The sequence below is a fragment of the Myotis daubentonii genome, chromosome 4 (assembly GCF_963259705.1).
Source record: "Myotis daubentonii chromosome 4, mMyoDau2.1, whole genome shotgun sequence".
In the NCBI taxonomy this organism is placed as follows: Eukaryota; Metazoa; Chordata; class Mammalia; order Chiroptera; family Vespertilionidae; genus Myotis; species Myotis daubentonii.
The window spans coordinates 11373042-11385936 of NC_081843.1; the positions used below are offsets into that span (position 1 = coordinate 11373042).

A 12895-nucleotide genomic window follows, 5' to 3' on the forward strand; every position below is an offset into this window, starting at 1 on the left:
TTAAGATTAGCATTTTGGAGCTACAGTAGTGATAAATTCACTTAATTTTGTATTGTTGAGAGGTGCAGTGGAGAAGGGTGTGGGAAACCCAATTGCTTTGTTAACCTCTTGTGAAATTTTGTTCAGCAAATATTTAAAAGCCTGTTAGGTACTGTGCCAGGTATTAGAGTGCAAGGATGAGGCCTTCAGAGCCATAATTTGATAGGGAGATAGCTGTGCTAACAGTAATTATCCAACAATATGGCAATTACTGTAGTGGAAGAATGTGCAGAGTGCAGTGGCGGCATAGCATTTAGATTCAAGGTGCTGAAGTACCTTGTTGCTGGTGGTGAGATGAGAGGTAGTGTTCAGCGTAAGAGGATAGATTGATGGGCAGGGGCCAGCCCAGGACGGGCCTGGCTCAATGACGAGTTTGGAGAAGGGAGAAAATGGCACATTTTTATGTTGGAGTGATAACTTTAGCAATTGTGTGGAGTGTGGATTGCAGAGGGGCTGCAGTGAAGGTGGCCAGTAAGGCTGCTGTTTGAGACAAGGAGAATCTGGGCCAAGCAGAGAGGCCTGCCTGGATAGAGGCGAGGCACTTAGGAGACAGAGTGAAAAAGCTTTGGCCAATGGGTGGTGAGGGTCAAGGAAGGGAGGAATCTAGGATGTTTTCCAGATTTCAGGCTTAAGTAGCAAATTTTCCAGGCCAGGGATGAAGAACAAAGGAATGAATTTTGCTAGATGGTAAATTTAGTTTGGGAGAATAGACACTTAAAATTTGTTTGTTCCTTCAGTATATATCTTGTGAGACATTAGGAAACGTGGATCTGGGGTTCAGGAAAGAGGTCTTACTATATACATGTCAGGATTGGAAGTCATCAGGGAATAACTAGAGGGGACCTAAGCCAAGAGGGAGATGATGTTCATCTGAATCATGTGATACAGCTGGAAACATTTAATTAATATTTGTTTATTTATTTTAAATATATTTTTATTGATTTCAGAGAGGAAGGGAGAGGAATAGAGAGATAGAAATGTTAATGATGAGAGAGAATCATTGATAGGCTGCCTCTTGCACGCCCCCTACTAGGGATCGAGCTTGTAACCTGGATATGTACTCTTTTTAAAAAAGTATATTTTATTGATTTTTTTACAGAGAGGAAGGGAGAGGGATAGAGAGTTAGAAACATCGATGAGAGAGAAACATCGATCAGCTGCCTCCTGCACACCTCCTACTGGGGATGTGCCCGCAACCAAGGTACATGCCCTTGACCGGAATTGAACCTGGGACCTTTCAGTCCGCAGGCCGACGCTGTGTCCCCTGAGCCAACTGGTTAGGGCTGGGCATGTACTCTTAACTGGAATTGAACCCAGGACCCTTTAGTCCGCAGACCGATGCTGTATTCACTGAGCCAAACTAGCTAGGACTTTTTAAATTCTTTATGATGTTCAACTGAATCATGTGATACTGCTGGAAACATTTTACTTATTTATTTTTTATTTTATTTTGAAAAACTTTATTGTTGAGAGTATTACAGATGTTTCCCTTTGCCTCCTTCAACCTGATTCCCTCCCTGCCCCAGGCCTTCAACTCCCTTTTGTCTGTGTCCATAGGTAATGCATATATGCATATAAGTTTTTGGTTAATCTCTTCCTGTCCCCTCCTCCCCCCTTCCCTCTGAGATTCGACAGTCTGTTCCATGTTTTCATGCCTATGGTTCTATTTTTTTCATCATTTTAGTATTTTGGACTAAGTGAGCTTTAAAATCTTTTCAAGTTTTATTCTCTGCTGCTTATTTATCATCCATGAGAACCAGTCAGTGGCATGAAAAACATGTCAAGAATGATTGGTGCTCAATTGCTGACATTTCTTTCTTTCTTTTTTTTTTTAAATATATTTTATTGACTCTTCACAGAGAGGAAGGGAGAGGGACAGAGAGTTAGAAACATCGATGAGAGAGAAACATCAATCAGCTGCCCCCTGCACACTCCCCAATGGGGGTATGCCGGCAACCAAGGCACATGCCCCCGACCGGAATCGAACCTGGGACCTCTCAGTCCGCAGGCCGACGCTCCATCCACCGAGCCAAACCGGTCAGGGCTGACATTTCTAATAATGATAATAAAGTGCACCTTTTCTTCAGGTATTGGTAAACAAGACCAAATTGGTTCTGGAATCAACTTCATCATTACATGATTCTTTGATTAAGCCATCTGAAAGGTTTTTTGGACTCGGTTCCATCATGGTCTGCTTGCAGTCTGCGTTGCATAGTTTTTAAATTAAAAAAAAAAATTCTTTTAAAACTCTGACAGTTGGCTGAAACATCTATGCAATTTATGCCACCATCATTTTTATTTTTCAGTTGACATACAATATTATATTAATTTCAGGTGTACACCCAGTGATTAGGGAGGAGTTGATTCAGGGCCCCAGAGGATACTTGCAGTTCTGTGCATTGGTTGTACCCTTTCTAGGCAACTGAGAAAGAAGTAGTTAGTCAAAACGTACTGACAACCTCCCTGAACCTCTCCCCCATCCCTGCCATGCACTAGCATACATACTGCACCTTTCTAGTCTGTTCTTCAGGTTCCTGAAATCTGTGGAGCTGGATCTGTGGCCACTGTGCTGGGCCAGATAGTTTAGGAGCAAGCAGCATAGGAAAAGAATTGCCTTTTCTCCACGATTGTTCTTTCAAGTAACGAATAACTTTCATTTTCATCCTGTTTCTTGCCTGTCTTCCCTTCTTTCAATGATGAAAAAAGGAGGGCTTTAAGATAACATTTTCCATATTGTAGGGATTTATTTCTAGGGAGCACAGAAACATTTCATATCTATAGAAAAGTGTATTGCCAAATGGAATTTTGGTTGTACAAGTCATTCCCAGCTAAAAGAGTAAGGTTGAAGTTTTGAGGGAAAATAGAGACACTAGAGAGAAAAAAAGAAAGAAGTGAAAGGGGGAAATAATGGAAATCTTGTAAAATACAGAAGAATAACCCAAATGGAAAGAGGTGCTTACGAAGGGTCAGTTCTACTTTATTGGAGGAAAAATTGTTAGATGAGGATTTTCTGTCCCCCAACTCACCACTGCATTATCTGAATTTAAGTTGGTGTTAGAAATAGTCCAAACTTGCGGAAAATGAAGAGAAAACTTGGAGGATGTACTTGAAGTTTTAGCATTCAAGAGAACTGATTTAATAGAGAGCTTATTAAAAAGATGAGGTAACATTGGTTTAATCACATAAATTTCAGGTTGACAACATTACAACTTGATATCTGTATACTCTACTGCATGCTCGCTACCAAAAGTCTAGTTTCCATCTGTCACCAATAGAGAGCATTAAAAAAAAAAAATGGTTGACAGTATACTTTTTTTTTTTTTTTTTTTTTTTTAGTTTTATTGCTTAAAGTATTACAAAGGGCATTACATATGTCTCCTTTTTCCCCCCACCCTTGACAATCCCCTGGCCTCCCGACAGTATACTTTTTTAAAAAGGTTTTTAAAATTGATTTTTAGAGAGGAAGGGGGAGAGAAATATCTATGTAAAAATGAAATATCTATTGGCTACCTCCTACATGCCCTCTGTTGGGGATCAAGCCTGAAACCTGGGCATTTGCTCCTATTAGGAATAGAACTGATAGCCTTGTGGTGCACAGGACGACACCCAACCACCTGAGCCACACTGGCCAGGACTAGAGAGCATTTTTAATATGTCATTAATTGCTACTCGTTTTACATAATGCTGTTACTGAGAGCAGTTGAATTTGTCAAAGTTTCCATAATTTGAGTGCTTTTCCTTGGTCTGCAAAGGGAAGAGTTGTTTTCAAGGCAAAAGAAAGTGTCCTATATTTCTTTCTTTAAATCATTTTTATTATTCAGTTGATGTACAATATTATATTAATTTCAAGTGTATACCCAGTGATTAGACATTATATAACTAAGCAATCATCCTGAGAAATCTTGTATCCGTCACCATACATAATTATTAGAATATTATTGATTATATTCCCTATGCTGTACTTTACATCCCCATAACTATTCTGTAACAACCAATTTGTACTTCTTAATCCCCTTCACCTTTTTCATCCAACTCCCGCCTTGGTCCCTCCCATCTGGCAACTATCAAAATGTTCTCTGTATCTGAGTCTGTTTCTGTTTTGTTTCTTTGTTTATTTTGTTGTTATTTTACATTCATTTGTGGATAGACATGTATTTCTATTTTATTGATCATATTTTTGATCTTTTTTTTTTCTTATTAAAGAAGACCCTTTAACATTTCATGTAATACTGGTTTGGTGGTGATTAAGTCCATTAGCTTTTCCTTGTTTGGGAAGCTATCTGTCCTTTGATTCTAAATGATAGCTTTGCTGGGTAGAGTAATCTTGGTTGTAAGTCCTTGCTTTTCATCACTTTGAATATTTCTTGCAATTCCCCTCTGTCCTGCAAAATTTCTGTTGAGGAATCAACTGACAGAATTATGGGAGCTCTCTTGTAGGTAACTAACTGTTCTGCTCTTGCTGCTTTTAATTTCTTTAAAAATTTTCTTGAATCCTCACCCAAGGATATCTTTTCCTCACTGATTTTTAGAGATAGTGAAAGGGAGAGAGGGTGAGAGAGGGTAAAGGAGAGGGAGAGGAAGAGGGAGAGGGAAGGGAGAGAGAGACAAAGAGAGAGAAACATTGATGTAAGAGATACACATTGATTGGTTTCCTCCCGCATGTGCCCCGACCATGGCCAGGGAGTGAACTTGCAACCCAGGTTTGTGCCCCTGATGGGGAATCCAACCATGACCCTTCGGTTTGCGCGGGCCAACACTCTAACCACTGGCCAGACAAGATACTCTTTTTGTCTTTAACCTTTTGCATTTTAATTATGATGTATTTTGGTGTGGGCCTCTTTGGGTTCATCTTGTTTGGGATGCTCTGCACTTCCTGGACTTTTATGTCTATTTCCTTCTGTCATTTTTAAAAGTAGGTTTTCAATTTCTTGCTCTCTTCTTCTTCTGGCACTCCCATGATGTCAATGTTGGTATGCTTGAAGTTGTCCCAGAGACTCCTTATACTATCTTCTATACTAGGTTTTTGGATTTTTTTTTTTTTTTTTTTCCTAAGAGACAGGGTCTCGCTATGTTGCCCAGGCTGGAGTGCAGTGGCTATTCACAGGCACGATCCCACTACTGATTAGCACGGGAGCTTTGACCTGCTCCGTCTCTGACCTGGGTCGGTTCACCCCTCCTTAGGCAACCTGGTGGCCCCCCTCTCCCAGGAGGTCACCGGACACCTGATCAGCATAGCGCACTACAGCCCAGAACTCCTGGGCTCAAGCGATCCTCCAGCCTCAGCCTCCCGAGTAGCTGGGACTGCAGGCGCACGCCACTGCGCCCGGCTAGTTTTTTTGGATTCTTTTTGCTGTTCTGATTAGGTGTTTTTTGCTTCCTTGTATCCCAAATTGCTGATTTGATTCTTGGTTTCATCTACTCTATTGTCAATTCTCTGTAACTTATTCTTAATTTCAGTTAGTGTATCCTTCATTTCTCACTGTCCTTTTTTATGGTTTCCATGTCCTTTTTTATGCTATTGAAGTTCTCTCTAAGTTCATGTACTCTTCCCCTAAGTTCATTGAGCATCAGAGGAATAATGACCTCTGCCAACTCTTGTGTCTGGGGGAAAGCTGTCCCCCTAGCTCTTGCCTGATGCCAGATACTTCAGTTCCTCCTCTTATGTCCCTGGTGCCTTTCCAGCTGCTGCCCCAGTGCTGGAGTGCAGAAAGAGTGAGTTTGAGTAAGTCCACGTGCAGGCCCTTTAAGAGGAACTGCCTGGGACTCCAGCAGCCTGTGTCTCACTCAGTCTTTTTTTTTTTTTTTTTTTAAATATATTTTATTGAATTTTTTTACAGAGAGGAAGGGAAAGGAATAGAGAGTTAGAAACATCGATGAGAGAGAAACATCGATCAGCTGCCTCCTGCACACCCCCTACTGGGGATGTGCCCGCAACCAAAGTACATGCTCTTGACCGGAATCGAACCTGAAACCCTTCAGTCCACAGGCTGACACTCTGTCCACTGAACCAAACCAGCTAGGCTCACTCAGTCTTAATTTCCCTAGGTTTGTATAGCTAGAAGTTAGGGGGACTTCTCTTCCCAGCACTAGAAGCCTAGGCCTGCTGTGGGGTTGGGACTCCTTGCTCCACAGCTGAGATAGCCCTTCTGATTTTTATCCACCACATGTGTGTGACCAGCCCCTTCTACGTTTCCACCCCTACTCCTACCAGTCTCGATGTGGCTTCTTCTTTGAATCCTTAATTGTAGGACTTCCATTCAGCTAGATTTCAGGTGGTTCTGAATGAAGGTTGTTCTGTAGTTTAGTTGTAATTTTGATATGGTTGTGGGAGAATGCGAATATGGTGTTTACTGACGCTGCCATCTTGACTGGAAGTCTGCCCTAGATTTCTTGAAGTGGGGAATATACATTCTATCTGTGTGCAGTTCATCCTGTCCTTCTCTTCACTAAGGCTCATATTTTGTTGATTGAGTAAAGTATTTATTTGTATCAGAGCATGAACTACATTTAAAGTTAATTATGATTTAAGAAAATGGTCAAGTATTCCTTAAGTTGTTTGCTCTTTTATAGATTGTAGCATATAGCCAAACAAAGAATTTTAGTGGCAACTCATTTTCTTTGACCAATTCTGGAAACTAAAAAAGTGCAATAGTAATGCTTTGAATTTTGTGAAATTGATTAGAAAGAGATAAGTAGTGCTATGCTATTGAAGGTGTTACCTTTTTTCTGTTTCATGTTTAAGGAAACTTTATTATGGTACAGTGGATATTGTAGGTGCTAGAAAAAGTGACTTGCTGCATAGTATTTGTGAAGTTATAGCTGTATTCTTAGTGTAATGGTGTATATGCAATGTTTCTGCCTGCCATGTGTTTAATCTTGAATTTGCACGAAGCATACAAAGTTTAGAATTGTAAAGTTGACTTAACACTTGAATGTTAAAAAGGTATCACAAGTTGGTGTACATATGTGTTAATAACTAATAAATTTGGACAAAGTAACCAAGTCTGTGTTTAAAATCTAGACATGTATAAAAATCGTCATGGTAGGTGTAAGAGAGCATTGTCATTTTTAGGTTTATGATATTAGCATTTTTTATTTAAAATAAGATGAGAATATATTTTGAATGGTTAAAAAAACGACATAAGTGTGCTCTTAAGTCATTTTTCTAAACCTTTGATTTATGCAACCTATTTATGTATGATTAAACACGCAGGGGTACTTTGCAGGTTTATTATTACTCAGACCTTAAACAGTTTTCTCAGAACTTACCTTTTCCTGGCAGTTGATTCAGTCCCCTGTGACAACCCCCCTTGGGCTGATCATGTTGAAAACAACTTCAGAAGAGCTGGCTTGTCCCCGTGAGGACCTCAGTGTGGCTCGGAAAGAGGAGTTGCGGAAGCTGCTGCTGGACCAGGTGCAGACAGTGCTTGGCCTACTGACAGGTGAGCACAGGTGGTGCCCAATGTCAGAGGCCTGCCTTCAGAGGACCAGAGCTCAGGCCCTGGCTCTCAGCATATTTGAGCAGTTGTTTTAGCTGTTACTGAGTCTGAGCATCAAAACAGAAAGAATGTGGTGCTATATTTCCAGCACCAGTCCAGTGTCTCGCACTTGGTAGACTCAAAAAATGTTTCTGACCTACTTTTCTTAAAGTCTTCCAGTGATTGGTGCTCACTCTTACTGCCATGAATGAGGTATAGACCAGGCCATCGGAATGGGATTGAAATGCTGATTACTGTATCCTAAGTAAAGTGGGTGGCGAACACCCTATTGAAAATAATTTGTACTTAAAATCGGGAGAAGTTGGAGGAGTAGGAAGATAGAAAATTTCAAATTCTGTGTGGGAGAAGTGAGACAGACAAAGTGTGTAACAGCACCATGTGTGTTAGGTTGTGTTTGTATGTAGCATTTTCTTTGCCATCTTTTCTGTTTGATTGGAGCCCCATGACAGTGGAGAGTAAGACTAAACAGAAAGCAAACTGCCAAGTGAGACAGGAGGGAGGAAGAGAGTGGAGCACCCTGAGTCAGGAGGTCGGTGACCACTGTGCTGCCGGTGGGCCTGCTTGTTAGGAGGTGCAGGCTGAGAGGTGCCAGGAGCCTGGGCTTGCTTGGAAATGTAGTGTTGTCTTCAGCTCTCTACCCAGGTCTCTTGGATGCCTAGGAACTTTTTTCTTTTGTATGTGTTACAAAGGTGCTTAGCATGCAGTGGGCACTTAAAGTTGGTTATAAGGATGCTTGATCAAAAGTAATCTTGTTATTTGCCCACATCCCTCCCCAGATTTCTAGGCAGAAACCAAACCCTCAGAGCTTTCATTCAAAGCACTTATTGCCATCCCTGACTAAATGTTAAATTTCTAGAGTTAGGGACTGTGTCTGATATCTTTACGTTCCACTTTGTGTAGCTATCACACTATATGGGACATTCCAGAACATTTACAATGCTTCTTCCCTCAACCCACTGTCTGTCTCTATGGATTTTTCTAATTGGACTTTTCATAAAATGGAATCATACACTATGTGACCTTTTGTGTCTGGCTTCTTTTACTTAGCATGATATTTTCAAAGTTTATCCATCCCTTAATATTAAATATTTTGGGAACAAAATATTTTCAGAAACTTTTGTGATCATAATAGGTACCAGGTTCTATAAGGAGAAACAAAGAGGAATGAAACACAGTCCCTGCCCTCTAGTAATGTTTACTTCATTAGGGTAGGAAGACCGTTAAAAAACTGCATTAAGAGTTATAGTAGAGGTGTGTTTTATGTGCAGGCAAAACCTAACAGACAGGAAGATTCCTTGGAGGAGATGAGCTGAGTGGAATTCTGAGGACCAGAGAGGTAGCCGTTAGTCTGGTGTAAAGATCAAGTTGGGATTGTGGGGGAGGGAGCAGGTCAGAGGTTGAGAAAGGGAAGGACAAGTGGAAGGAACAGCACGTAGTGCAGCATGATGAAGCCTGGTGTGTGCAGTGGGGGTGAGGTGAGATGGGAGAACAGAGGCCAGATGCTGAGATGGTGTGGATTTAGTGGGTGAGGAAGATAAGAGGAGGCAGGCTTGTGGGGGGAAGGTAAATTGAGTTTGGAATATCCAAGTGGTGCTGTCCAAGAAGTAGTTACACATACGGTTGAGAGGGATGTTTAGACATTGATGTTTGATCAAAGATGTCAATAAAGTGTTTTTCTAAATCTGATTTGCACATGTTGGACTTTATTTTTCTCTTAAACTCAGTTTCCCTTTCTTGGTATAGGTATCTTGGAGTCTGTCTGGGACAAACACAGCGTTACTGCCGCCACCCCGCCACCATCCCCAACCTCAGGAGAAAGTGGTATGGTCTGCCCACCACATGGTGCTCTTTTTAAATGCAGTGGAGGGTCTCAGCAGGGTAGCAACTGCTTATTTATGCCAGATCCAGATGCTGACTCTTCATTAGTCTATTTTTGGCCTTTTTGTCCATGTTTTCTGAGTAGCTTTCTTAGTTCCTCTTAAGTACTCACTCTTACTTCCTAGTATACTACTTAGAATGACATGTTTTGTTTCTTCCTTGCCCATCAGGAAGATGGCACCTTTGATCTTCTGTCACCCACTTCCATCCCCTTCAGCTTATATCTCTGATCTTCCTGGTTTGTTTTTCCCTTTTTCCCAATTATCATGGCTGTGTGGCTCATGCATGGGGCCTGATAGGTTGGCTTTGTAGTTCTGCGGGCGGGCGTCGCTGTTTGTGGCAGAGGCTGAAGGAGGGGACAGGGGTACGCACGAGTGCTTTCTTCCCCACTGGGCTCATGAAGGCCAGTGTGCCGTAATCAGCTTTGACTTGACGTCAGGTCAGAATAATTTGATAAAGCATGGGCATATTTGCAGTGGTCATTAAATAGTTTACTGTAGTTAGTTATTGTCTACAGTTACACTAATAGCTGTTTCAAAAGTCAGGGTGCAGTTCACCTAAAAATGGCTGCTTTCAAGGATGGGTGGAAAGAGGAAATTGTGTCTGAGCTGGAACTTTTAGTTTCTAAATGCTTTTGTTTACACTAAATAATCACAAATGCTTTTCAAGTAGAGCGCATCCTGTGAATTGGCACATATTTCTTCCTCTACTGTAAAGGTTGCTGTGGCTAATGAGAAATATTTCCACATCTTTCTCCTCTACCCCAAGGAAATGTGATGTTGAAATCAGACATCTCTAAGCCCATGCTGTTTCACGTAACCTTTTGTTAATATGTGGAAGTTGAAATTCTTGCAGTTACTAGAGAATTGAAAATATATCATGAAATTTTGGGGACTGTTCAGAGTTTACTGGCCCATGTGGCTCAGTTGGTTGGAGCATCATTGGTGATAGGTTCACTTCCCTGTCAAGGCACATATCCAGGCTGTGGGTTCGATCCCTGGTTGGGGCGCATGCAGGAGGCAACTCAACTGATTGATGTTTCCTTCTCTCCCTTCCTTCCTCCCTTCCTCCCTCTCTCTAAAACCAATAAAAAAATAAATAAATAAAAGTAAACACTAAAAAAATGCCCTGGTCAGTTTTGCTCAGTGGTTACAGCGTTGGCCCACAGGCCAAAGGATTGTGGGTTTGATGCCAGGTCAAGGGCATCTACCTTGGTTGCAGGTTCAATCCCCTAGCCCGGGTCAGGGCGAGTGTGGGAGGCAACCAGTTGATGTGTGTCTCTCACATCGATGTTTCTATGTTTCTCTCTCTCTCTCTCTCTCTCTCTCTCTCTCTCTCTCTCTCTCTCTCTCTCTCTCTCCCTCTCCCTCTCCCTCTCCCTCTCCCCCTCCCCTCCCCCTCCCTCCCCCCTCCCTTTCACTCTGAAAAATCAATGGAAAAAATATTCTCAGTGAGGATTAAAAAAAAGTAAAAAAAACATGTTTAGAGTTATTTATCATACTTCTTAGATTAAAATCTATTACAGAGGCCTAGAATATATTAAAAGCCCACAGAAAATTGAACTTTGTTTGTACTTTGTGGCAAACCTTCATTTTCAAGGTGAATGAATGTTTGAGGTGACTTACCAGATTTATATTTTGCAATATTTGAATGACTGAAGAAAAAATTGCAAATGATACAGAGATTTGATTTGATGAATATATCCCTTGGAGTGTCCTGCAATTTAGCTAATCTTAAAATGTGTCATTTCACTTAAATAATGGTTTGCAAAGATTAGTTCTTTTGAATTAGATTTGTTTTTAGATAGTTGAATCAATCCTAGCTTACTTACCATCCAGTTAAAGTTAACAGCATCAGGCATATTCCAGAAAAACTTGTTTTTCTGTGATGCTTTTCCACTACCAAAATATTTGTGTTTTAGTTGGCTTTGTTCAGGTACATTCCAAACTAAAACTCAGTTTATACTTTGATAGACTTAATTTTTGGAGCCCAGGTTGGGGAATATCAAATAATATAAATAAAAAATAATGTTTGCTCTTTATGTCTTGCCTAGGTTTTGTGTATGAGGTTAGGGAAAATAAAATATGAACTAATTTGACATTTCCATATAAATAAAACCTAAAAACATGATGTGTATTTCTTGAAAGTTGTCTCTTAGACACTATTAAATTTTTTTTGAAGTCTTGAATTTTAGTATTTGAGAAAAAGCAAAATAAATTGAGACTGTGGGCGGGGGAGGGAGTGTGCAGGAGGCAGCTGATTGATGTTTCTCTCTCATCGATGTTTCTAACTCTCTATCCCTCTCCCTTCCTCTCTGTAAAAAAAAAATCAATAAAATATATTTTTAAAAAAACCACACACACACAAAAAATGAATTTTAGTTGGAATTTAACAGGTATTAAATGGAAGGAATTGCTGACCTTGAGATGCTTTTTCCACAAGGAATATTAGTTTGTAAAAGATAATTTTTAAAAATAAAAATATTTTTATTGATTTCAGAGAGTAAGGGAGAGGGGAGAGAGAGATAGAAACATCAGTGATGTGAGAGAATCACTGATCCGGCTGCCTCCTGCACGCCCCCTACTGGGGTTTGAGCCTACAACCCAAGCATGTGCCCTTGACCGGAATCGAAACCAGGACTCTTCAGTCCAAAGGCCGACACTCTACTTACTGAGCCAAACCAGCTAGAGCAAAAAGATACTTTTAAGGTTAAGAAAAATAGATTTTCCTGGCTGGTCCAGTACACCAAAAGGTTGTGGGTTCAGTTCCCAGTCAGGGCACAAAAACTAGTTTCTTAGTACATGTTTTAATTTTAGGCCATATATTTAGACTTGCTTGTGAAAGATGAGAAAGTTAGTGCACCCTTCTAAAACTCCAGTGTTTGTTTAGTCTTGATTCTATATTTAATTCAGTGCTTGCGTTAGTCACTTTGCCACACGTCTCAATTCCTTAATTCTTTACTTTTATCACTTTATATGCAAGTTTTCATTGTTCAGTATCCTCTCAAGGAGAACTTATGGGCAGTATATTTATTATCTGAGTTTTCGCATGTTTGAGAAAATGTCATCTTCCTTTATACTCAAAGGAGAACTTCAGGTTAAGTCATTCTTTGCCCCAGAACTTGGAGACACTGCATCACTGTTTTCTGGCTTCGAATATTACTGTGGAGGAGTCTGAATTGGGTGTTTTCTTCTTTGTATATGTGTTTCTTCTGCCTACATTTCTTCCTTAATCCTAAAGTTTTTAATATTGATTACTCTTTATCACTCTTGGGAAGGGCAGAATAAGTCCTTTTATTTTATGTAGTCACATCTTCAGGAAAATATTCTTCTTATAGTTTTGAATACTTTTCTTCTGTCTTTTCCAAAATCTTTTTATAGATCTCCCTCATTTCATTTTACATGATTTTATTAGTCCAGTGCTTCTCAAAAATTAAGCAAATATAAGAATCACCTAGAGAGCTTGTACTGGGTTCTATT

General features: G+C 40.3%; 1 protein-coding gene across 5 annotated transcripts in view; it reads left to right on the forward strand.

The window, feature by feature from the left end:
• Positions 1-12895, forward strand: part of XPO6 (exportin 6) — a 133858-nt gene that overhangs the window by 47832 nt on the left and 73131 nt on the right. For all 5 annotated transcript variants that reach the window (XM_059692450.1, XM_059692449.1, XM_059692447.1 and 2 more), the window contains 2 exons: positions 7322-7481; positions 9282-9359. In XM_059692450.1, the coding sequence (XP_059548433.1) occupies positions 7322-7481; positions 9282-9359 (238 nt within the window). The remainder of the gene's footprint in view (positions 1-7321; positions 7482-9281; positions 9360-12895) is intronic.